At 30.0% G+C, this 27,259-nt stretch overlaps 2 protein-coding genes across 2 annotated transcripts; both read left to right on the top strand.

Annotated features, from left to right (window-relative positions):
- The first annotated feature begins 3,710 nt into the window (after positions 1–3,710).
- Positions 3,711–11,833, top strand: LOC133786150 (subtilisin-like protease SBT5.3). The gene is made up of 11 exons (XM_062225361.1): positions 3,711–4,166; positions 6,190–6,299; positions 6,382–6,479; positions 7,135–7,302; positions 7,990–8,101; positions 9,550–10,102; positions 10,170–10,261; positions 10,352–10,597; positions 10,706–10,820; positions 10,908–11,124; positions 11,216–11,833. Exons 1-11 carry the CDS (start codon positions 3,711–3,713, stop codon positions 11,749–11,751), a joined length of 2,703 nt encoding a protein of 900 aa, XP_062081345.1. The 3' UTR covers positions 11,752–11,833.
- Positions 11,834–20,200: 8,367 nt separating this feature from the next.
- On the top strand, positions 20,201–24,805 carry LOC133783459 (subtilisin-like protease SBT5.4). Its single transcript, XM_062223089.1, has 11 exons — positions 20,201–20,311; positions 20,414–20,523; positions 20,707–20,804; positions 20,893–21,060; positions 21,244–21,355; positions 21,996–22,569; positions 22,653–22,711; positions 22,875–23,123; positions 23,226–23,340; positions 23,424–23,637; positions 24,143–24,805. The coding sequence occupies exons 1-11, from the start codon at positions 20,216–20,218 to the stop codon at positions 24,679–24,681; spliced, it is 2,334 nt and encodes a 777-aa protein (XP_062079073.1). The 5' UTR covers positions 20,201–20,215; the 3' UTR covers positions 24,682–24,805.
- Positions 24,806–27,259: the final 2,454 nt, after the last annotated feature.

The following is a 27,259-nucleotide window of genomic DNA, read 5'->3' as shown; positions in this document are numbered from 1 at the left end:
ATATATTATTTATTATTATAAATATTTTTTATTGACATATATTATAATTATTAGTAGAATAAAAAAAATTATAAAATAGATAGAGTTTCTCCCGTAATTAATTAATAACAATAAACTTAAAATATATAATAATTTGTAAAAATATCTCTAAAAAAAGTAGAATAATTTTTTTATATATATATATGTAGAAAAAAACATTAGAAAAATTTAGGAAATAGATTAAGTAGTTTGGAGAGATTTTAGAGTGCCACATTAACTCATTGTAGCTCTCCTTTATATAAACATTTGATACAAGTAATGTGTAATACACGTTTGCTTAGTTTTATTTATAGAATTTATTAATTATTTTTATTAAATTTGTATCATAGTCATATAAATTTCAAATAAATAAACAATATTATATATAAAATATTGACATAAACATATTAAATGAAAAATAAAATAAAAACATTGTTTATGATTTTAAAAAATATATATATATAATATGATAACTTTTTTAAACATAAATGATCATTTTTTATAATAAAAATACAAATAAAAATTACGTATTATATATTATTATGATATTTTATAATATTTAAATTTATATTAATATTAAATATTATTATAATAATAATATTTTATAATATTTGAATTCATATTAATATAATTAGTAAAAAAATTAGAATTATATAATATTATTTAAATTATATTAATATAATTATTAAATATCTAGTCTTGTATTATACATTATTATAATAATGATATTTTATAACATTTGAATTTTGAATTAATATAATTATTATATATGTAGTCTTATATTAAATATTATTATAATAGTGATATTTTATAATATTTTTGAATTTATATTAATATAATTAATAAATATCTATTTTTAGTTAGTTTTAAATGTATATTTTATTAAATATTTATAATATTCCGTTAAAATTAACAAAATAAATCGTTAAAACCAATTTTTTTTTTATTTACACACTTTTTATATAGAAGATATATATATATATATATTAGGGGTGTACATTAAATTCAATCCACATTATATTGCTCATAATTTATTTGATGTGCAATAAGTGTAAATTCTAAATTTCTAATCCATTCAAATCCGCCATAGTGCGGATTGAATTGGTTATTTTAGTGCATTTTTTTAATATTAAATTATTTAATCATTTTCTCTAAAGTATACATACATTTTTTTCTCATAACCAATTAATCACGTAAATATTAAAATAAAGTATTCTTATTAAATTTAAATATCACAAATAAACAAATTCCAATTGCATATAACATTAAGCTCTTTAAGGCTTCAATCTCTAGCAACAAAATAAATATATATGTAAAGCAAGCACATTAATACAATTATTTAAAATATCATATATTAATTTTTTAAAATATTAATATATTATTTTTGAATATTTAAAATGTTAATTATATATTTATAATTCTTTAAATATATATATATATATATAGATGTTGATTAGATTGCATCAATTACTTTTACAAGTAAAAGTGCATCCAATCCTCACCAATGCGAATATCCGTACTTTACCTTAGTGATAATAGTTAGGGTTATTAGTGTAAAATTAATAATAATTGAGAAATTACACAAAAATTATTATTTACCAATAAAAAGATCGACAGATAGAAAGCAATTGAATTTTATTCCCATTATCACAATATTCTTTTTTCATGACCACACACACTAGCCGTACTTAGATATTGTAATGTGGGGTACCAATGATATAAATATCACAAAAAGTAGATTCTTAAATTGCTTAATTAATTATACTTTGTTTGAATTAAATAATAAATCAAGATGATTCCTCTTTTTACATTAATTATCACTTTATCTAAAACAAATTGTAGAATCGTTATGGACCATACAAAATATTAAGCTTAATCATATATAGACATGCACTGTTTCAATTATGGTACCTAAAACCCTAATTTGCAATGTTGAATTCTAATACCATAATATACTTCAGTTATTTAAAGATTAATTTTTTTTTAATAAAGCCATAATATAAAGGAGTATGTCAGTTGCCCCATTAGCAATGTTTCCCCTATTCAGACTCATTGACCATGAAACAACTTTCTACTTACAAGAATAGAAAGTTTTCAGTAGGTGAATGCATAAAGTAGGGGTAAACATTTGACTCGAAAAACCCGCAAACCCGCCTGATTCGTAACCCGAAAACTCATTTTTTGGAAAAACCCGACGGATTCGGGTTAAATCCGACCCGAATCCGATAAAAGTTGGGTCGGGTTCGGGTTTAAAATTTGTTAAATTCAGGTTTGGGTTCAAACCCGAAATCCGAAAAATGGTATTTTTGAAAAAAAAAATGAAAAAAAATGGTATTTTGCAGAATTTAGCTTTTCGGCCCAAAACCCATTAGCCTCAGCCCAACCCGAAATCTGAAAAAATGGTATTTTTGAAAAAAAATATAAAAAAATGGTAGTTTTGCAAATTTTGGCTTTTCAGCTCAAAACACAAATGGTCCAGCCCAACCCGAATCAAACCCGAACCCGAACCCAAGTAAAACCCGAAACACGAAACCGGAAAATTTCAGATCGGTTTCGGTACCATTTTTCTCAACCCGAAATCCGTAAAACCCGAACCCGATGAACCCGAAACCCGAAAATCCGACCTATGTGCACCCCTAGCATAAAGTATATAAGACATGAAGTATATATATGTATAAAGTTGAATTAATGTACTTTTCTTCTGCTTCAAGATCTTGTAATATATATTACTTTACGCCACAATTAGGGATGGAATTATATAAATATATATATATATATTAGCTAGGTTTTGAAAAAGAAATGATTAATTACTGTGAAAGACATTTATCAACAATTTTCCACATAACCTTATGGATTGATTGTGTAGTTAAAAAATAAAACACTTAATAATTTAAACAAAAGCTATAGATTTTAAAAGAGTTCTTAGTTAAATATATTTCCTGACTAATAATTGCAGTTAATAATAGTGTGTATTTAATAGTTAATAATTTGGAGCTCACGCGTATCTGAGGAAGGCTTATGACATGGTGGAATGAGATTTTATAGAGGAGATGTTAAGTGCTTTAAGGTTTCCTGAGCATTTAGTAAAGCCTATCATGATTTGTGTTCGAACACTCAGATTTTCTATACTGCTAAATGGCTCAATGCAGGGATATTTTCCACCACAAAGAGGACTCAGGCAAGGAGATCCCATGTCACCTCTACTCTTCGTGTTAGGAATGGAATATCTCACGCGTATCTTGAGGAAAATAGGTAACAAACCAGAATTTCAATATCATGAAAGGTGTGCCCAACTCAAGTTACATCACTTATGTTTTGCGGATGATGTCCTATTATTTTGCCATGGTGATTTTAAATCAATCTATTTGTTATTACAAAGACTCAAGTTATTTTCTCAGACTTCTGGTTTGCATCCTAATGAAGCCAAATCGGCTATATATTGCTGCGGAATGAGTACCATGGAAGTTCAAAAAATCATGGATATTTCTGGTTTTGGGAGAAGTAAGTTACCATTTAGATATCTAGGCATCCCAATTAGTTCAAAAAAAATATCAGCTGAAGAGTGTGAAATGTTAGTGGAGAAAATGACTCTTCGAATTAGAACTTGGAGCTCTAGAAATCTCTCATATGCAGGTAGAGTTGTTTTAATTAATTCAGTTTTGCTCACAATCAGTTCATACTGGTCTTAGATCATGATTTTGCCCAAAGGAGTGCTGCAGAAAATAAATGCTATTTGCCGAGCCTTTTTATGGAAAGCAAAGTCCAAGTTCTTGGGGCCTGGCTTGGTTGGTTGGGAAACACTCTGTAAATCAAAAAAGGAGGGTGGATTGGGATTTAGAAATGTCCTAGAGTGGAATAAAGAAGCGATAGGGAAATATATATGGGCTGTGGCAACAAAACAGGACAATCTTTGGATCAAGTGGGTTCACCATGTATACTTGGGTACAGCTGACTGGTGGAGTTATGAAGCTCCATCAGCAAGTAGCTGGTACTGGAAGCAAATTGTCAATGTCAAAAATAGCTTCAAACAGCTGGTGGATACTCAGGAATTTCAGTCTGAAGCATACCAGATAAAAAAAGGCTATCGATTTTTATGTCCAATACAGAGCAAGGTCATATGGCATCATCTGGTTTGGGATAACACAGCGGTACCAAAACATAGATTTCTGTGTTTGGATAATCATGTGTGGAAGACTGCCAGTTAGAGAGAGGTTACAGAAGTTTCATATATGTCAAGAGGTGGAATGTGTAGTGTGTGAAGTTGCTGTAGAGAGCATACAACATCTTTTCTTTGAATGCACGTACAGCAGTAGAGTATTAACAGAAGTAAAGAATTGGCTAAAATGGAGGACACCAGCTACTTCGATCCATGGATTGATGAGCAATATAAGGCATAGCAAGTTCAAGAAAGGCGTGCTCACAGTCACTCTGGCTGCTATGTGCTATCAGCTCTGGCTAAATAGGAATGAAGTGTTATGGCAACTTAAATGTAAACAGGCAGTTTTACTTGTACAAAATATTAAAAATGTGGTCAAATATAGGATAAAAGACATCACAGGCAAAGGCTTCACAACTAGTGATTTGAATTGGCTGGATCAATTGTAATTAGAACATCAAAATTCAGGCCTTTTTTGAGGTGCTGGTAGGATGTAAATATGTTTGGTCTAATATGTTTGGTAGGATGTAACTTGATTGTCGGAGTATTTTTGTCATGACTTAAATGTTAAGATCAAACTTATTACTTAAATCATGCTAACACTGACTAAAAAAAATTCACAACTTATTACTAATGCCTAGTTTTAGTTATAATAAATTGTAACTTTTATAACTGATTTACTTCTAGCCACAAACATTTTAGTAACGATATAAACAATTTTTTCATTTTAGGCTTGTGTATATCTTAAGTTTTAACCGACACTACATACTTTAGATGATGAAGAAAAATGAAAGCAATTAACATACTTTTAAAACATTATGGTACAATTATTCCATATCAATCAATTTAATTGATTCAATTATAAACAGTTTAGGTGAACAAAGAGTCTTGGACCCATATCTCAAATTAAAGTGACAAGGAATCTAATAAATAATTACTTTAATTCTATTATTTAACGTTAATTGAGTCCTGTCAAAAAATCAAAATGCATCGCACATCATCACTTTATCTAAAACCCTACACTTATAAATATATGTGCTACAAAAATACAGCACACAAATTAAAATTTGTCCCCCTTTTATTTTTGTCAATAAAAAATATCCTTCTTATATGTATATATATATATTATTTAACTGACATTAATTAAACTTTCCTATAGTTAGAAAATAAAATTTAATGCCAGTTTAAAAAATATACTTATAATAAGATGAATAATAAATAAATAAATAAATAAATAAAATATGTGTAATGATCCATATTAATTTTTCTTTATCACTTGAGACACTAAAATTCAAGCTATATATCTTTTTAGTGTTTGGATTCTCATCACATTTCAAATATATATCACATATCTTCAAAAAAGTCATATTTTTGGCACAAGAATATTTTCTGTAGTTTTACCATGGTACTTTTCCCTAGGCCTGGTATTCCATGTCCCACTATCCAAAAGAAAGTACTGGATCAGTAAATATTAATTCCACAAAATTAAATTATTGATGTACTATAGTTATAATGGAAAGTCTATAGATGTAGTTAATTGCTTTGTCTATAAATAGAGTTGAAACCAAAGCCTTCTCTACAATTCCATAGCTCTCCTTCAAAGGAATAATATGGCACCACATTGTAGTAGTGCTGTTTCTTCTTCTCTTCTTTCAATATTTTTTATTTTCATTTTGCTTCAATCACCGGACGTGGAAGCCATTAAAAAGGCAAGAATATAATTCATATATATATATATATATAAATATAGGGAGCGACTACAACGTATCCTTTTTTTTGCAACACATGTGCATCCTTTTTCTATTTCGGCACCTGAATAGTTATAATCCCAAACTAATTTATATGAATGTGTGTATTATAGCTATCCAGGTGCCGAAAATAGAAAAAGGATGCACCGGTGTTAAAAAAAAAAGATGCGTTGTAGTCGTTCCATGTAAATATATTAAATCTGTTATATTTTTCTCTTCTATTCAATCAATCTGAAGATTTATGTTACAATATGTGTATGCATGCAGCCATATATTGTTTACATGGGAACACATTCGCATGGTCTGAACCCTTCCTCAGATGATCTTGAAAGGGCCACAAATTCTCATCACAACCTTCTTGGATCATACTTAGGAAGGTAATAATCATATCTCATACATCTTTTCTCTTTTTATTTTCCTCATAAAATGAAAATATAATTCTTTAATTTTCTTGTGCAGTGAGGAAAAAGCCAAAGATGCCATCTTTTACTCGTATAATAAATATATTAATGGATTTGCTGCAATTCTTGATGAGGCAGAAGCTGCAGAAATTCAAAGTAAGTCATTTGTCTTTTCTTTTCATGCAGCATACAACATATTATACAACATATTACGTAGGGGTACACATGAGTTGGATTTTCGGGTTTCGGGTTAAGAAAAATGGTACCAAAACCTATCCGAAATTTTTGGGTTTTATTTGGGTTTGATTCGGGTTGGACTGGGCCATCTGTGTTTTGGGCTGAAAAGCCAAATTTTGCAAAAATACCATTTTTTACATTTTTTTTTCAAGAATACCATTTTTTAAATATAATTTTATTTTTGAATTTTGGGTTGGGCTGGGCCAATTGGGTTTTGGGCTGAAAAACCAAAATTTTCAAAAATACTATTTTTTACACTTATTTTCAAAAATGCTATTTTTTTACACATTTTTTCAATAATACCATTTTTTTCGGATTTCGGGTTTGAACCCGAACTCGAGTTTTAACAAATTTCAATCCCGAACCCGACCTGACTTTTTTCAGGTTCGGATCGGATTTAATCCAAATCCAACAGGTTTTCCCAAAAAATAGGTTTTCGGATTGCGGGTCGGTCGAATTTGCGGGTTTAGCGGGTCAAATGTTCACGTGTTCTATTTTTAAATATTTCAAACAATTGTTTTTTTTTTAAATATACAACTGGTTTAATTATATATAATAATAATAATTAATACAGAGCATCCAGATGTGGTATCAATTTTCTTGAGCAAAGGAGTGAAATTGCACACGACTCGTTCATGGGAATTTCTTAGATTGGAAGGAAATGACGAAGTCGTTGCTTCTCAATCTATTTGGACCAAAGCACGCTTTGGTGAAGATGTAATTATTGGAAATTTGGACGGTGGTATATATTTCGCTTACTCGTCTATTCTCTTTATATATGTATATATATTAGCAAGACAAAAATATATTATCTTAATTATAACTATACTTTATTTTCTTCTTATACTATAATAATGGCATAATTGGTCCCTAATAAAATTATAGTTTTTATTTTTATTTTTAAATTTTTACAGAAAATACTTAATTTTGTTAAAATATTACATTTTTATGGTTAAATATTTTTTATATCAAGTTTATGATTTTAAGTAAATTTTTTCATTTTTATGTTTAGTTGTTCTGGTAAATATTGTGTTTTTGTATTTTGTTTTAAGTTTATTTTAGTTTGATGCAGTGAGTAATTTTTAAGTTTTTTTTCTTAAGACCATGTTTTTATAATTATATGAAACTTTGAAAATTGTATTTTTAAAAATTTGAGTAAATATTTTTTTAAAAAAAATTAAGAACAATAAAAAATTAACTTTATAGTAACAGAGATTTATAGACAAGATTACAATGTAATTAGTTTGGGTGGGTTGTTTTTATTACCTCTGTTTGCACGGTTTTTGTGGGGTTATTGTCTTGTTTAGGTGTATTGGTTGGTTGATTAATGAAGCTCATTTCCTTCTTGATAAAAAAAAAAACTAAAAAATTATGTATTTAAGAAAAAATATTCCTTTTATTTTTAAGAGGGGTGAGAGTTTGTTTATAGGTGTTTGGCCTGAATCAAAAAGCTTTAGCGAGTATGAAGGGATTGGGCCTATTCCATCAAAGTGGCGTGGAAGTTGTCAACCAGTCATTGATGATAAAATCCATTGTAATAGGTTGGTCCTTTTATCTCCACTTTCTGTTATTATTACTAACAATGTTTTTCACATGGAGTTTGTTTTCTGCCGTAGGGTATAAAATCTATACACTACATGAAAGCATTTATTAAACTTTATTATATATAGAAAATTTCAGCATAAGAAAATTGTGCTCTAATTTCACAATATTCACAAAATGACGACTAAAATATCTAATATTTTTAAAATGTTGTACTTTTATACCCATTTTTTTACGGTAAATATATTCAATATCTTCAAATGTTGCACTTTTATATCTAAACTTTTTTTTTTGCAGTAAATATATCCAATATTTTTAAAATGTTAAAATTTTATACTTACTTTTTTAATTATTTTGACAAATAATAAGAAAGTAAAGGAAAAATATAGGATTTTAGTTATTTTTAAAATTTTAAATTATTTTCACTTTCAAAATAATAAAAAGAAATAAGATTCTTAAAATTAATCAAAATAATTACAACTTACATTTTTGCTTTACTTCTTTTCTTTCAAAAACTTATGTTAAATTGATGAAAATATATAAGTTTTTAATTATTTTAAATAATTTTAATAAAATATTTATTATTGTTTAATTTAAAATTTAAAAAATAATTAAAATCCTATATTTTTCCGCCACTTTCTTATTATTTATCAAAATAAAAAAAATAAGAGTATAAAAGTGCAACATTTTAAGAACATGGAGTATATTTACCGGGAAAAAAAGTTTAGGTATAAAAGTGCAACATTTTCAAGACATTGAGTATATTATTTACCGCAAAAAAAATGGTTAGGTATAAAAGTGCAACATTTTGAAAACGTATTTTAGCCACCATTTACTCTTTTTTAAATTCTATACAATTAACTTTTTTTCTTTTGTATCAAACATGAGATAAAGTTTTGATAACTTAATATGTATGTATAATTGTATAGATGTGTAATATTTTATTCATGTGAAATTTATGTATAGTGCATGTTAGTAACAAATTGTAACATTCTCATCCATATATTAATTCCTTACTATTGTAATAAGCAAAAAATGCAACCAAATGCCACTATTCATTTATAGTATTAAAAAATTACTACTTTTCTCCATGACAAGAATCATGAGACTCCATCAATATTCTTATACTTATTTTATGTGGGATATCATAGTCTAATATTCCCCCTCAAGATGGTGGTGATTTTTTCGCTCATCTTGAATCACCTGATCACAAGTGGCCTATTTTGTCTTTTCGCACTATGTGGATCTCATGCAACTTTGCTCACTCTTTGGATTGGTGTGGATCAAATGCAATTGGCTCTTGATACCATGACAAGAATCATGACGCTCCATCTAAAAACCAATTGGTGATTAGTGGAGTTACACATGTTCTTATTAATGGTTCAATAATTTTACACTTATTCCATGTGAGACACCATAGTCTAATACACCATTTTCCATTTGTTAGGAAGCTGATAGGAGCAAAGTACTTTAATAAAGGTTATCTTGCATATCTAAAGACCGTCAACGCCTCTACACTCAACAAAAACTTTTTCACTAGTCGGGATGACTATAATGGGCATGGGACTCATACTCTTTCCACAGCTGGGGGAAGCTTTGTCCCTGGTGCAAATATATTTGGCAATGCAAACGGCACTGCAAAGGGTGGCTCTCCCAAAGCCCGCGTCGCCGCTTACAAAGTTTGTTGGACTCCAATCAATGGCATACCGTGCGTTGATGCTGACATTATGGCAGGATTTGACGAGGCAATAAGTGATGGTGTTGACGTGCTTTCCATCTCTCTTGGTGGTGCCCCTCAAGAATTTTTTGAGGACGCAATCTCAATTGGGGGTTTTCATGCTATTATGAATAATATTGTTGTGGTTGTCTCAGCTGGCAACAATGGACCTGATCCTGAGACTGTGAGTAAAGTGTCACCGTGGTTATTAACTGTGGCAGCTAGTACAATCGACCGTGACTTCAATAGTTATGTAACTCTTGGAAACAAGAAGCAACTTAAGGTAAAAATAATTTATAAGTCTATCAAAGTTTGATTTCATGTTTTGTAATAAAAGTTTCGTATGGTAGGGATCAAGCCTTTCCTCAAGTAGCTTGCCATCTAAAAAATTTTATCCGTTGATCAGCGGGTCAAAAGCTGCTAAAGTAGATCCTTTATCTGCGTAAGTATAAATAATATTAACAATAATCTTGTTGGAAAAAATCATACTGGTATTATTATTATTTAATAGTTGTATATATATTTTATTCAGTCAAAAATGTTTGCCGAAAAGCCTTGATCCAAAGAAAGTAAAGGGGAAGATCTTGATTTGTTATGTTGGGGATGGAAGTTCACCCCTTGAAAAGGGTCACCAAGCTTTTATTGCGGGTGCTGTAGGAGTGGTTCTAATTAATGATATCTTGCTTAATGACAATGATCCCGATCCTCATCTTCTTCCTTCATCTCATCTCAATGGCACTCAAGGAAAATTTGTATACGAGTATCTCAACAGTACTAGGTAGTGACTTATTTCCTTGTATGTTTCTTTTCTTTATCTTTTTTTTTTTACAACAAGATAATATTTTTAGCTTCACTTTAACTCATGATACTTTTGAGACTACTTCAGAAACCCTAAAGCTTACATAACTCGGACAAAAACTGAAGTAGAAGTAAAGCCATCCCCAATCATGGCTTCATTTTCATCCAGAGGACCTAATGTCATTGAGCCAGCTTTGCTCAAGGTCTACCTTCCAAGCTCTTTTTTTTCTTTTTTCTTTTTTGGTTTAATGATATGTTAAATAACTTTCTCCATATTATCACCTTTACAGCCGGATGTCACAGCACCAGGAGTGAATATTCTTGCAGCGTTTCCTGAAGCTTTCGGCCCAAGTGATCAACTACCATTTGATAAACGTCGGGTCCAATTTAACATAATGTCAGGAACTTCAATGGCATGTCCTCATGTTTCAGGGATTGTTGGTCTTCTCAAAACCCTTCACCCAAATTGGAGTCCTGCCATCATTCATTCGGCGATCATGACAACAGGTTAATTTTACATATACATACATATGTATATTCCACAAATACTTGTCTTATAAAATTCTTTATCTCTCATTAAAGTTATAATTATTTACAGCTAGAATACAAGATAGCAACAAGGGACCACTGTTGGACTGGAATAGAAAAAAAGCAACACCTTTTCAATATGGTTCAGGCCATATCCAACCAAATCGAGCAATGGACCCTGGGCTTGTCTATGACACAACTATTGATGATTATTTAAACTTTTTATGTGCTCACGGCTATGATGAAACAATGCTGAAAACATTTACCAAGAAGCCATATAAATGCCCCACCTCATTCAATATAGCCAACTTCAACTACCCTTCGATTGTGATTACCAATCTTAGTTCACCGTCTGTGATAGTTACTAGAATAATTAAGAATGTTGGTGCCCCAGGCACTTACAAGGCTTATGTAAGGGCCCCAATTGGAGTTTCTATATATGTTAAACCTACCAGCTTGACTTTTGGCAAAATTGGTGAGGAAAAGAAATTTGAGATTATTTTGAAGCCAAAGGTTGCCAAGAAGACTGAAGACTATGTGTTTGGACAACTTAAATGGTCAGATGGGAAACACTATGTCCGGAGTCCTATAGTAGTCAAGTACTAGAAGATATATAATAAAGTAGTATAACTTAATATCATGTACAATATTTTGAAGATTAGATTCAAGGGTATTTATATTTATAATACATGTTTTTTTTGTCATTTTCGTTTTATGTAATATTATTGAAGAGTGAAAAGTTCTTTCAGTAATAAAAAAGTTAGATCATCATTGTTATTTACTTCTTTATTTTAGTTTTATTCAAGTAGTCTTTGGGAATATATCCAATCCTTCTCATCTCCAATTGATGGTAAGAGATGATGTGACTACATTTTGAGCAAACACAATATCATCAACATAAATTTGAGCAATAATAATGTCATAACTTACATTTTTTTATGAACAATATTTTATCTACACCACCTTTTCTACACCCACGTAACACCAAGAACTAAGTTAATCTTTCATACCAAGCTTAAAGAGCTTGTTTCAATCCATACAGAGCCTTTTTCAACCTTAAAACATGATCAAGGAAGTAGGGATCTTCAAATCCTTAGGCTGTTCCACAAAACTTCTTTATTAAAAAGGCGAATTTAACATCCATTTGGTATAAACGATAACATATATAGGCAACAACCAAATCAAGTCTGGCTATAGGTGCAAATATTTCATCAAAATCTACCCCCTATACTTGAGTGTATCCCTGAGCCACCAACCTACCTAGCCACGTTTCCATCTATTATAACAAACTCATTAGATTTGTTTTTAAAAATCCATTTGGTAACTATGACATTAGTATGATTAGGCCTAGGTACAAGACTATATACATTATTTCTAGTGAATTGTTCTAACTCTTCTTTCATTGCTTTAATCCAATATTCATCATTCAAGGCCTCTTTCACAATTTTTGGCTCAAGATTGGAGATGAAACACTCAAATTGAACAAGATTGACATACCTTATTTCGGTGACCATACTTTCCTCAATATTACCTAGAATTAAGTCAGAAATATGATTCTTTTTTTACTCTGGTGGAGGGTTTCTTCTGAATAGGGTCAAAGATGATTTCTGGAATTTCTCATTTTGTTCGTTCAGATGTTATTGTAACAAATTCCATTTCTGGTGCAACAATTTCCAAAGCTACTGGAAAAAGTTCCACTACTATCACAACAGGGGTTTCTTCTTTTTCTTCCAAGAACCTTTCAATTTTCTCTTTGGAATATTCTGAGGAATCTTTTAAATCATCAAAAACCACATTAGGAGACTCCATAACAGTTTTAGTTTTCATGTTATAAACACGACAGGCTCTACTGTTATTGGAATAACCCAAAAACACTCCACAATCATTTTTAGCATCGAATTTACAAGTATTTTCTCGATCCCTAATAATATAACATATACAACCAAACACATGAAAATAACTTACGTTAGGTCTCTTACCTTTCCAAATTTCATAAGGTGTTTTATACATGGACGTAAGAACACACAGTTGATTATATAGGATGCAATGTTAATTGCCTCTGCCCACAATATTTTTGAAAGTTTTTTGCTATTAAACATTACCTTTGTCATTTCCTGAAGGGTATGATTTTTTCTTTCAGCAATTCCATTCTATTTAGGAGTTTTGGAAGTTAAAAATTCATGAGCTATGCCAAGAGATTTACTGGATTCATCACAAATTAACAACATTCTCAAATTTTTTACCATGGTCACTTCTAATTCTCACAATTTTCCCTATGTTGCACTCTTAATTTAGAACACAGAGTTTTAAAAGAATCAGAGGTATCTAATTTATATTTTAAGAAGTCAACTCCATGTAAAGTGAGAAAAATCATCAACACACACACAAAGATATATACCTTTTCCATCAATAATTTCCACCTGGATTGAACCCATAAGATCTATGTGCAACAATTCTAGAACTTTTGAAGTGTGAATGTCAGTTATACCTTTATGAGAGACTTTCAATTGCTTTCCCAATTGGGATGGTTCACACTTACTAGTGGATTCCTTACCCAATTTAGGTAATCCACGAACAAGATCTGCACTTGCTATTTTTTTTCAAACTTTCGTAATTTATATGACAAAGTTTTTTATGCCATAATAAGTTTGTCAGATTACTTGTGGTTGAGTGACAAGAGAGTGTTGGTTAAGTGTGTAGCAATTGTCAACAGATCTAAACCCTTTCAAAACACATTTACCATTTTGATTTACAACTTGACAATCATTACAAGAGAAATTTACACGGAATCCTTAGTCACAAATTTGACTTATACTAATAAGATTAGCTTTCAGACCTTCAACAAGCAACATATTTTTCAATTTGGGTAACCCTAAAAATTCAGGGTACTTTTCCAAGGATATTACCATCCATACCATCGCCAAAAGTTAATGCACCACATTTTTTAGGTTTGAAATTGATAAGTAAGCTTTCAACACCTATCATATGTCTAGAACATCTACTATCAAAGCATCAAGAGTTAGATGGATGAGTTTTTAGACAAGTAATAGTAATAAAACAATTTAATTCATTTTTTCTAACCCAAAATTTCTTGGGCAGGGTGTTTTTTTTTTCAAACAATTGTTTTGACTTTCCAAAATGATGATTAAAATAATTTGATTTGAGAATGTGACCTTTCACACCACATGACAAAAAGGATTAAATGTCATGAATTTGTTGTTTTGAGAAACAACTTTCATACCTACCTAATTCCCAAGAGTTGGGACAAATTGCGAAGTTGATTCCTCATGAACCTGTGTTGATAGCATAGATTTCCCAGTTTAGGAAACCAAGGCAATTTTTCAATTTTTAATATCCATTGCTTTACATTTAGGATTCGTTCCACTAGATCTTAATCCAGCATTGTTTATTTTACCTGCATTTTGAATAACTTCAAAAATAGTGGATCCAAATGTAAGAATTTTTACCATTTTTTCCATAAGCTCAAGGTCTTTTGACAATCACTTAATTTCATCATTTTTTAACAATTATCTCACACTTGTAAGTGGCTTATTTTTCTTTAAAGTATTGGCACCCTCAAATTGAATATGACCAAAACCATCACATTCCCTGCATTTCACACACCTTTTACTAGAATCAAATAATTTAGAAAAATTATTACTTTTTTAAGGTTTAAACATGGTCTTCTAGTTAGTTATCTTTTCCATGTATTTTTTAGTTTTTTTATTAACAAGGCGATTTCATCATCCCCTTCATCATCTGAATTTACCTTTTTTTCTTTGGAAACTTTCAATGCAATGGATATTTCTTTTTGAGCACTTAGTTTCTCCTTTTGTAAGATTTGTTGGTTAAGTTCAAACGTTCGGAGAGAGCCCATCAATTCTCTTACTTTAATGGTTTCTAGGTCCTTTGCCTCCTCAATTATAGTGAGTTTTGTTTGAAACATGTCAGGAAAAACTCTAACAATTTTCCTAACAAGAGTGTTGTTATCCAATTAACTTTTTACCCAAAGAAAAATATTCGTTAGCAATATCAAACTATCTCCCATAAAATTCAGTGAGAGAGTTTCAGATTCAATTTCAGTCATTTTGAGATTTTCAAATCATGTGGTTAGCATTACAAGCCTGGAGCACTTGACATCACTAGTTCCTTCAAATTGAATTTGAAGAATTTGTCAACCCTGTTTGGTCGACTCACAAGATGAAATTAACATTGTATATTCTTCACTGACAACATTAAAAATAGCATGCAAAGTTTTATTATATATTACAACTTGAACATTTATCTTCCACATCAGTCAATTCAAGTTCAGATTTTATCTTTGTTCTATCAGACGCAACATCTATTTCAACAAGTTAAGACCAGCAAGTTAAGATTGATCTACAGACTTTTCGTCTTGAAATTTGATAAGAGCCTTCATCCTTACCTTCTAGTAGAGATAGTTATAGTCATTCTGTAATGGAGGATGGGTTATGGAACCCGAACCCCCTTCTACAAAGAAATTCATATGACAAGGTACAAGACAAATGGAATGTCACAGGATCGCACTAAGAGTTTAGTAACCAGCTCTAATACCAATTGAAATTCCAATTTATATAATTACTAAGTCATTAAACAAACATAACTTAAATATATGTGGAAGTGACTTTAAATTGTTTGTGCAAATTGTGAATCTACAGGAGCAACTTTGAGAGTTGTCTGATGAGATTATCAAAACAACAATAAAATGTGCAAAATTGAAATTGACACATAAGAATTTTACATGGCTTTACGTTCATCTTCAAGAGCTGGCTTGAGTCTTCTATGAATTATGGGAACTTGCTTTAGTGGTTGCTGATGATTAATAGGTGTCACCTCTGCAAGCAATATGGGTGCAGCGGTTTGAATGGTTATTGGGGTCACTGGCAGAGGCGGATTGGTAATAGAGGCTACTTTAATGTATTGAGTTATTCGCCCATTTTGCATGAGTGTTTGGATCTGTCTGTACAAACTTTTACACTCGACTATTGTGTGGCCGTGATCTTTATAAAAGATGCAATATATATTTTTTGTCTCTTCTGTTAGCTGGGGACTAGATTTTGAATGGGGTCCGCCAAATTTGGCGATCTTTATTTTCTTTATAGATCTTTTTTTTAGGAGTGTTGAACTCAAAATCTGAATAGCGCGGCGGTCCGTCTCCGTTCTTGGATCTTTTGGAGTCCTTTTATTGGCTAAAATTGGTTGACTTCCGCTTGTCCTTTTTGGTTGGTGGAGAAGGGTTATTAACAGCTAGGACTGAAATCACTGCCAGCTTCTTCTGTGCGTGTTCTCGTGCTTCTAGGACGCGAAAGACTCCTCCAACTCTAATTTTTATGTCATTGAGGTTGTATGATGGGGTCATAGTGAGGTTCTCGTACAACAGCGATTCAACTTGCACATGCTTTTGATGAACAAATTGGCAACGATGACAGTGTCAATGTTGTGTAGTAAATCGATAATAGGTTGAAGTTATGCTTTTGGATGTTCATTCTCACCTTTCTCAATGTGATATAGATCTCCCATAGTTTTAATTAGGTGCTTCTCGGTCGACGTTGTATAGTTGCAAGAACTGCTTTCTAAAATCGCCAAAGCCATTGATAGAACATTGGATGTAGTTTTCTGAACCATAGAAGCGCAAGACTAGGGAACGTAGTGGAAAAGACCTTGTAGTGAATGGCCTCATTATTGACTTTTAGGGACATTTTTTGTTGAAATTGAAAGATATGATCCAAGGGATCACCTTTCTCGTTGAAGGCTGACCGACAGTGTTGGTATGACGAAGTCTTTGGGCTTTGGCTCTTGCACGATCTAGTTTGTAAACAGAGTTTTGTCAGCTATCCTTATAGCTAGATCTACAATGTCCATCTAATAGGAGGATCTCCCTTTTGAGAACTTTTGCAAGAATTCTTTCATCATCCCCCTTTTCCAACCTTCCGGGAGTGGGTTTCCCTGGTGGGTGTAATCTTTGTACTGCTCATGATTCTTGAAAGCATTTCTGTCTTCATTCTCGGCACGTTCAGTCATTACAACAAATTTGATATACAATGACTCCCTACAATGTCTTACACCATTGGTGTAAGACATTAAAACTTATCAGGGGTTTTAAATGTCTAATGGTGTAAGACATTGAAAATTTTTATTAATGACTACAATTGGAAGACATTAAAAATGGTGGAAGACGTTGGAAATAGGCTGAGAAGTGGCCATGGGGACATCCAACGTCTCCCACTGGGAGACGTGGGACACGTGGCATCTCCCAGTGGGAGACGTTGGATGTACCCCCGTATACATCCAACGTCTCCCACTGGGAGACGTGCCACGTGTCCCACATCTCCCACACTACAAGAAAATGGGGTCTTTACCTACCAATTGTAAGTGTAGGTAAAACTAGCCTAATGGTGGGTAATATGGTTTACCTACAAATATTGAATTGGTAGAGATTGGTAGGTAAAGATTAGTGGGGAAAGAGTCTTTACCTACACTTATTAACATTGGTAGGTAAAAGAATCAGTGGACCCCACTAAGTTATAAATCAATTGATGAGTCATCAGATGACGTGTTTGATGACATGGCATCCTACGTGTATGCTGACATGGTTTCTATAGTTTTATGTGCTGATGACATGGCATCCTATGTGGCATCATATGTGGCATCCTACGTGGCATCATATATGGCATCCTACGTGGTGTCATTTTATTAGCCCACATAGCATTATTTTATTGGTCTGTTACACAATTTATATTTTGTTGAAATTTAATGGTTATGTGTAGGTAAAAGATAATAACAGTTATTTATAAATGTTCTATATTATAAATAAACTAGAAAATAACCATACAAGAATAAAATGTTTAATGCTAAAATTCTTTATAATGTTCAATACTAAAATAAGTCATAAAGTTATCATTTTAAGGTTACCCCTACCAAAATAAAAAAAACTTCATAAAGTTCATTCCTTAGTAAATTAATGTAAATAAACTAAGAATCATCTTGTGACTCCCGAACTGAAAAAGATGGCGACTCTCTTAAATTTGCATTTGTAGCTTGGTCTGTTGGAGGTGGTGGAGGCGGTGCCATCAAATTGTTATGACGAAGTATATCCACAACCACACTAAGTTGTTCGTTAGTAGCATTAAGGCGGGAAGTTGTATCATTAAGTCGTTCAACTAACTCTTCATAAGTTGGTTGGTTACCCACAATATTTTCACGATGTGAAGTAGAAGTTGTGACACTATAGTAAGTGTACTAATAATAAGGAGTGAGCCTTTGTCCACTCTTTCATATTCTTATCATGGTTGTCATCACTATCAAAATAACAATTTTCACACCGGAGTTAATTCTAAAAAAAAAAGAGGTGAAATAACCGAATGTGTTTTTTTCAATTGTGTGTTTTTTTTTTTAAATAGAAGCTTGTTTGAAGAGCATTAAGAGAAGGAAATTGTCAAAATTCAGGAGAGAATTCCTTGTGGCTATTATGAATGCTGTTGTTTATTGTATTTTGGAAGCAAGGAATGTTAGTTTGTGGGAGCAAAAAGTCTATACTGTAAATAATATAGTCAAAAAGATTAAATATGATGTTTGTAATATGTTTTCTCATTTTAAAAGAGAGAAAACAAGTAAAGTAGATAGAGATTGGTATGAGACTTTGAGCTCTAGTTATGGAGCTCTTTGATTATTGTTGTAAAGAGTTGTAAAGAGATTGTTGAGCAATAAAAGTTTTACTCATTTCTCAGAAAAAAAAAATTATGAAAATATTTTCACTGTAATTTTCCCCTTAATGTTTTGCCCCCTCATTGAAACCAATTTCCAAAATAAAGTGTTGGAGTAAATTATATTCCACAAAAGCAATTGCTTTATCTCTGCTTCAAAGAAAATATAAAACTACGTCATTACATTGTAGTAGTGTTGTTTCTGCTTCTCTTCTTTCAATATGTTGTGACTAATAATTGTTACTAAAGAGTACTTTTTAAAAATAAGAGATAATTTTTTGTTGGGACTAAAAATAGTATTTAGTCATACAAATATATGTTGTGACTAAAAAGTTATCACTAAAAGGTATATTTATTTACCGTGAAAGTAATATATATATAGATATATTTTTTATATCATAATACCAACAATATAAAAAGATAAGATTACATGAGAGGTGACAAAAGTCTAAGATGATCGTTTATGATAGTAAGAATGTAGGTTTAGTTATATAATTTTTAATATTTATTTTTAATTTAAACAATTTATTAATATAACATAAAACTCTTTTTTTTTCAGGCCAAGAAAAAAAGAAGATATACATACAATACACACAATATCAATTCTGTTGTATTTTAAATTAAAGGAAGAAAAAATGAATTTGTAATTCCCAATCAAGTGGTGAATTATAAAAGCAATAAATTTTTTTATCACATTAATACAATATTCTGAATATTTTTTTTTCTTTTACCTCGTTCATCGGAAAGATAGGGACATCTAAAGTGACAAGGAATCCTATTAATTTACTTAGTCAATAATAGAAGTAAGAGTAATGTAGGACCTTCTTTCGATTACAAGTAGTGATGCACATGAGGCAGGGAATTGGCGGGAAGTGCTCCCCCGTCCCTGTCCTCATTTATATTTTTAATCCTGTCTCCGCCTTATGCCCTCTTATTTCTTGTCGAAGGCGAGGTGGGGTATCCTCTATTGGGGCGGGGAATCCCCACATAAAATCTTATTTATTTAAAAAATAAATTTTAAAATAAAAATAGTAAATTATATGTAAATTAAAATATTACACAATATTTATTATTTAAAATATTAAACATTATTCAAAATAAAATTTAAAATATTAAAAAAATTACTACTATACTATAATAACACATAAAAATATATATAAAATACATATATATATATTATAAAAATGTATAAAAATTACAACAAGTCCTATCAGAACGGAGAGTGCTAAGATGCAAAATATGCATCTCTAATTACAAGATGCAAAATATGTAATTTTCTTATCTATAAATATGGAAAAACTATGGCAGCCTACTCTCCAATTCCATCTATGCTTTAAAGAAAAACTATGGCCCCACAATGTAGTAGTGTTGTTTCATCTTCTCTTCTCTCAATATTTCTTATTTTCATTTTGCTTCAATCACCGGTGGAAGCCCTTAAAAAGGCAGGCATATAAGTATATACAAATATGCATTTTTATATATATACATATATATTTTCATTTTGCTTCTATTTTCTGAAGTTTTTCTTATATGTATATATGCAGCCTTATATTGTCTACTTGGGAACACATTCACATGGTGTGAACCCTTCCTCAGAAGATCTTGAAAGGGCCACAAATTCTCATTACAGCCTTCTTGGATCATACTTAGGAAGGTAATAATAATTCATTCTCACACAATATTTTATTTTATTTTTAATTTTAGGAATGTAAATAGGGCAGATTTTTCTCACCATTTCTGAAAAAGATTTTCGGGCAAGTCTAGACAAACACAAATTTAAAAAAAAAAAAATATATCTAATTGGTTCTTTCTTAATGAATGCATAATTCTTGTGCAGTGAGGAAAAAGCAAAAGATGCAATCTTTTACTCTTATAATAGACATATAAATGGATTTGCTGCAATTCTTGATGAGACAGAAGTTGCAGAGATTCAAAGTAAGCTTTTTTTTTACTCAATGTGATGCAAAATATATGAACTCTATTGTTTTGTTGTATATCTAATAATATTAATTATTACATATAGAGCATCCAGATGTGGTATCAGTTTTCTTGAGCAAAGGAAAGAAATTCCACACAACTCATTCATGGGAATTTCTTAGATTGGAAAAAAATGGTGGTGCTGTCTCTTATCAATCAATTTGGAACAAAGCTAGATTCGGTGAAGATGTAATTATTGCAAACTTGGATAGTGGTAAATATTTACTAATTTATATTTTGATGCTTCATTAACTCATTATCAAATAAACTATAGCCACTGATCTATCATCTCACTAGCTAACTCTTATATATATTATATATAATGATTGTTATATATATATAGTAATAGATGACAATAATCTGTGTTTTTTAAGGATAGTAAGTGTTGGTTTGGTAGGTGTTTGGCCTGAATCTAAGAGCTTTCATGAGTTTGAAGGAATCGGACCTATTCCATCAAAATGGCATGGAGGTTGTCAACCAGTCATCAAGGATAAAGTCCACTGTAATAGGTTGGTCCACATTCTTTTTTTTTTATATATATATATATATATGGTTGAATGAAAAATAAAATTTAAAAAAAAAAGTAAATTTTTGACATAAAAACTCAATATTTTTACTTTGATGTAGTTATATACTTTTTTTTTTTTTTGGCAAAAATACACAATCTTACTAAACTAGTGATTATGTTACTATCTCATCCGTTTTTCTCTATTAATTACTGACTTGCAGGAGCTAGAACACGTGCTAGTTCCTCATTGATACGGGCCAATTAGAGTGGGAAATCCATACCACCATATACATGCTTATCATTTAAAGAAATAGCTAATTATTTTGAGACTTAAGTGCACTTTTTTTCATACCAAAATTTTGTTGAATAATACTTTTTTATTTTCCACAATACATAATAAAGTAATTAAGAAAAAAATAAGAAATGAATTGCTACGACATATCTATATGGAAGGACAATTTTGTTGATGCATATCAAATATATATATGCTTCTTGCACTTACATTTCTTAACCTGTAAATGGTGAGATTTAAATCTTTCTCTTCCCAATGAAGAGGTGAATGAGCCAAATTTAAATTTCTAAACATGTCACTGTACATTTTTTAAATTAAATAATCTCTTCTCTGTTTTCCAATGCTCTAGGAAGCTAATAGGAGCAAAGTACTTTAGCAAGGGCTATATGGCACTTCTAAAGACTCTCAACACTTCTTCTCTTCAAACTTATATACGCAAGGCAAACTTTTTCACCAGTCGAGACTTTAATGGGCATGGGACTCATACTCTTTCCACGGCTGGTGGTAGTTTCGTCTTTGGAGCAAATGTGCTCGGCAATGGGAATGGCACAGCCAAGGGTGGATCCCCCAAAGCCCGTGTCGCCGCTTACAAGATTGGTGGTTGGCTGCAAACTGAAGATGCACCTGCTTACACCGATGCTGATGTTATGGCTGGCTTTGATGCTGCAATAAGTGATGGTGTGGACATAATCTCGGCCTCTATTGGTAGTGATCACCCGATTGAGTTTTATGAAGATGTGATTTCAATAGGGAGTTTTCATGCCGTTATGAATAACATTGTTGTGGTTGCCTCGGCTGGCAACGAAGGACATGATCCAAAGACTGTAACTAATGCATCACCATGGACCATAACCGTGGCAGCTAGCACAGTCGACCGTGAGTTCAGCAGTTATGTATCTCTTGGCAATAAAAAACACCTTGAGGTACGTAAAACGCCCTGAAGTATCTCAAACTTTTGATATGAAAACAAATATAATTAAGTGTTCATTTTTTGATATAATCACAGGGATCAAGTCTTTCTTCACGCGGCTTGCCATCTCAAAAGTTTTATCCATTGACCTATGGGTTAGTATAAAAAATAAGAGTAATAATACGTGCACCTAAAATATACACTCAAACATTACACACAGTGATGTGGCAGTTTAGCCTAGCCAATCACATTTATAAAAACATTACCCACTGTTTTAAAAAGTAGTGACACGTCACTGTATGTTTATGTGTTTTCCAGGGAGTTCTGCAAGCCTAAAAGCCTAAATCCAAAGAATGTAAATGGGACTATTTTGGTTTGTTATGTTGGGGATGAGACTTCAAAACTTGAAAAGGGCCACCAGGCATTTCTTGCAGGTGCTGTTGGAATGATTCTAGTTAATCATCCCTTAATTGGGAATGAAACAGATCCTGAGGCTCATGTGCTCCCTGCATCTCATCTCAATGCTATTCAAGGAAATTTAGTGATCGAATACCTCAAAACTACCAAGTACAAACAAATAATCTTAAAAGCTGTATTTCTTTGTAGATTTTATATCAAAGACAATAAATTTAATTTGACATAATAATTATGATACTTTTGTGATTCTAGGGCTCCCATGGCTTACATGACTCGACCAAAAACTGGAGTTGGAGTTAAGCCAGCTCCAGCCATGGCTTCATTCTCATCGAGAGGACCTAATGTTATTCAGCCAGCTGTGCTTAAGGTCTACTTTGAAAATTTTCTTATTTAGATTTTACTATTTTTGTATAAAGAAATGTTAACCAATTTTCTCAATTGCACACACAGCCGGATATCACAGCACCAGGAGTCTATATTATTGCTGCATATAGTGGAGCTGTTGGACCAACTGATGAAATATTTGATAAGCGTCGAGTCCAATTCAACACAATTTCAGGTACTTCAATGTCATGCCCTCATGTTTCTGGGATCGTTGGCCTTCTCAAAACTCTTCATCCAGATTGGAGTCCAGCTGCAATTCATTCAGCTATAATGACAACAGGTATATTTATTCACATATGCCCAAATATAATGGATAATTTTTATATAGGGGTTTCACTTTAAGTCCTACCGGTGGGGCTCAGTGTTATTGACTCTTGAACAGTTTTTCGGCAAATTTTTTTTTTTATGACCGTGTATATTGTAGTTGTTTAGAGCTTCCTGCAATTTATTCAGAAAATTCTGAATAGTTTACAGTACCAAAAACTAGGTTCAAATATGTTTTCCACGCGTATAAAAATAATTAGTTACGCGTGCAATAATATGTTTGAACTTAGTTTTCGGTACTGTAAATAATTTGGATTTTTCTATAAATTTACAGGATACTCTAAATAGCTACAATATACGCGGCAAAAAAAAAATCGCGCCAAAAACTGTTCACAGGTCGAGAACACTGAGAGCTCCATCGGTAGGACTCAAAGTGATGCTAATCTATATATATATATATATGAATATTTGACAAATACTGGTATTATTCTTTACTTCTCATCGAGCTAATCTATTTGCAGCAAGAGTTAGAGATAACAACAATGAACCGATGTTGGATTGGAACATGAAAAAAGCAACACCCTTTGAATATGGTTCAGGCCACATTCAACCAAACCGAGCTATGGATCCTGGACTTGTGTATGAAAGAACTATTGACGATTACATGAACTTTTTATGTGCCCATGGCTACAATGAAACAATGCTTAAGAAATTTTATAAGAAACCGTATAAATGTCCCAAATCATTCACTCTAGGCAATTTCAACTACCCTTCCATTACAGTTACAGATCTAAGTTCACAATCAACAACAATCATTACTAGAAAAGTTAAGAATGTTGGCCCACCAGGCACCTACAAAGCATATGTGAGAGCCCCAGCTGGAGTTTCTGTTTATGTTAAGCCCACAACATTACAATTTAGCAAAATTGGTGAAGAAAAGAATTTTGAGATTATTTTGAAGCCAAAAATTGTTGGACAACCTAAAGATTATGTGTTTGGACAATTGAAATGGACAGACGGGAAGCGCTATGTTAGGAGTCCTATAGTAGTCAAGTACTAAAAGGAGTCAGAAATTAGTATGGCAGATTAAAATGTAAAATATTTATTTTATTCAAGCACATTCATCGAGAAAGATTGTATGCATTGTCTGTCATATGAATTTAGTATAATTACGTGTTTATATATTTTTGGACTATTTGTTTTGTTCCATTATGTGTTTGGACTATTTATTTTGACAAATTACTTTTTAAACCTTATATTTTGTAAAATTGTTAAAATAAAATCCTAAACCCGATTTTGGTCAATGATTTCTCAACTAAAATCACAAATAATTTACTAAACTAATAATTCAGAACAAAAATAAAATCATTCTACTTAAAAACTGTGTTGTTATATTCAATTTTTTCTTTATTAAAAATGAGTTTAGGGTTCTATTTTAACCATTTTACAAAACATAGGGTTCAAAAAGTAATTTGTCAAAACACAGGATCCAAATAAGTAATTAGACAAAACACAAGGTCCAAAAACGTATAAACTCTATAATTATTCATAATACGAATATTCATTAATAGAAATTCCAAGAATATAATTGGAGTTATTTAATTAATGTGATCAAATAGTATTTGGAATATATCTAACTATTATCTCATGTTGTTGGATTGAGATTCCTTGTTATTGTACTACCAAACAATTTGTTGGAGTTTTACTTTGGCCTTATATCAGCACTAGATACAAGCAATTCAATCCGGTGTTTAGTTTTATTTATAGAATTTATTAATTATTTTTATTAAATTTGTATTATAATCATATAAATTTCAAATAAATAAATAATATTATATATAAAATATTGACATAAACATATTAAATGAAAAATAAAATCAAAATATTGTTTATGATTTTTTTTAAATATATATATAATATGATAACATTTTTAAACATAAATGATCATTTTTTATAATAAAAATAAAAATAAAAATTATGTATTATATATTATTATTATGATATTTTATAATATTTAAATTTATATTAATAATATTTAAATATATTAATATTATATAATATTATTATAATAATATTTAATTTATATTAATATAATTATTAAATATCTAGTCTTGTATTATATATTATTATAATAATGATATTTTATAACATTTGAATTTGAATTAATATAATTATTATATATGTAGTCTTATATTGATTATTATTATTATAATAATGATATTTTATAATATTTTTTAATTTATATTAATATAATTAATAAATATCTATTTTTAGTTAGTTTTAAAAGTATATTCATTAAATATTTAGAACATTCTGTTAAAGTTAACAAAATAAATCGTTTGAAAATTAACTTTTAGACCTCATGTTTTGTCAAAAGATCAAAAGTATGAAGAGATATATTATTTATTATTATAAATATTTTTTATTGACATATATTATAATTATTAGTAGAATAAAAAAAATTATAAAATAGATAGAGTTTCTCCCGTAATTAATTAATAACAATAAACTTAAAATATATAATAATTTGTAAAAATATCTCTAAAAAAAGTAGAATAATTTTTTTATATATATATATGTAGAAAAAAACATTAGAAAAATTTAGGAAATAGATTAAGTAGTTTGGAGAGATTTTAGAGTGCCACATTAACTCATTGTAGCTTTCCTTTATATAAACATTTGATACAAGTAATGTGTAATACACGTTTGCTTAGTTTTATTTATAGAATTTATTAATTATTTTTATTAAATTTGTATCATAGTCATATAAATTTCAAATAAATAAACAATATTATATATAAAATATTGACATAAACATATTAAATGAAAAATAAAATAAAAACATTGTTTATGATTTTAAAAAATATATATATATATAATATGATAACTTTTTTAAACATAAATGATCATTTTTTATAATAAAAATACAAATAAAAATTACGTATTATATATTATTATGATATTTTATAATATTTAAATTTATATTAATATTAAATATTATTATAATAATAATATTTTATAATATTTGAATTCATATTAATATAATTAGTAAAAAAATTAGAATTATATAATATTATTTAAATTATATTAATATAATTATTAAATATCTAGTCTTGTATTATACATTATTATAATAATGATATTTTATAACATTTGAATTTTGAATTAATATAATTATTATATATGTAGTCTTATATTAAATATTATTATAATAGTGATATTTTATAATATTTTTGAATTTATATTAATATAATTAATAAATATCTATTTTTAGTTAGTTTTAAATGTATATTTTATTAAATATTTATAATATTCCGTTAAAATTAACAAAATAAATCGTTAAAACCAATTTTTTTTTTTATTTACACACTTTTTATATAGAAGATATATATATATATATATTAGGGGTGTACATTAAATTCAATCCACATTATATTGCTCATAATTTATTTGATGTGCAATAAGTGTAAATTCTAAATTTCTAATCCATTCAAATCCGCCATAGTGCGGATTGAATTGGTTATTTTAGTGCATTTTTTTAATATTAAATTATTTAATCATTTTCTCTAAAGTATACATACATTTTTTTCTCATAACCAATTAATCACGTAAATATTAAAATAAAGTATTCTTATTAA

The sequence above is a fragment of the Humulus lupulus genome, chromosome 6 (genome assembly GCF_963169125.1).
Source record: "Humulus lupulus chromosome 6, drHumLupu1.1, whole genome shotgun sequence".
Taxonomy (NCBI): Eukaryota; Viridiplantae; Streptophyta; class Magnoliopsida; order Rosales; family Cannabaceae; genus Humulus; species Humulus lupulus.
The sequence above is the reverse complement of the archived record's forward strand: the minus strand, read 5'-3'. Positions and strand labels throughout refer to the sequence as shown.

Coding starts and splice junctions, on each gene's coding strand:
- LOC133786150 (XM_062225361.1), top strand. CDS start 3,711: ATGATTTTGCCCAAAGGAGTGCTGCAGAAAATAAATGCTATTTGCCGA. Junction 6,480..7,134: donor AGAAGCTGCAGAAATTCAAA/GTAAGTCATTTG, acceptor TAATTAATACAG/AGCATCCAGATGTGGTATCA. Junction 10,598..10,705: donor GAGTATCTCAACAGTACTAG/GTAGTGACTTAT, acceptor AGACTACTTCAG/AAACCCTAAAGCTTACATAA.
- LOC133783459 (XM_062223089.1), top strand. CDS start 20,216: ATGGCCCCACAATGTAGTAGTGTTGTTTCATCTTCTCTTCTCTCAATA. Junction 22,712..22,874: donor TTTTATCCATTGACCTATGG/GTTAGTATAAAA, acceptor TGTGTTTTCCAG/GGAGTTCTGCAAGCCTAAAA. Junction 23,124..23,225: donor GAATACCTCAAAACTACCAA/GTACAAACAAAT, acceptor TTGTGATTCTAG/GGCTCCCATGGCTTACATGA.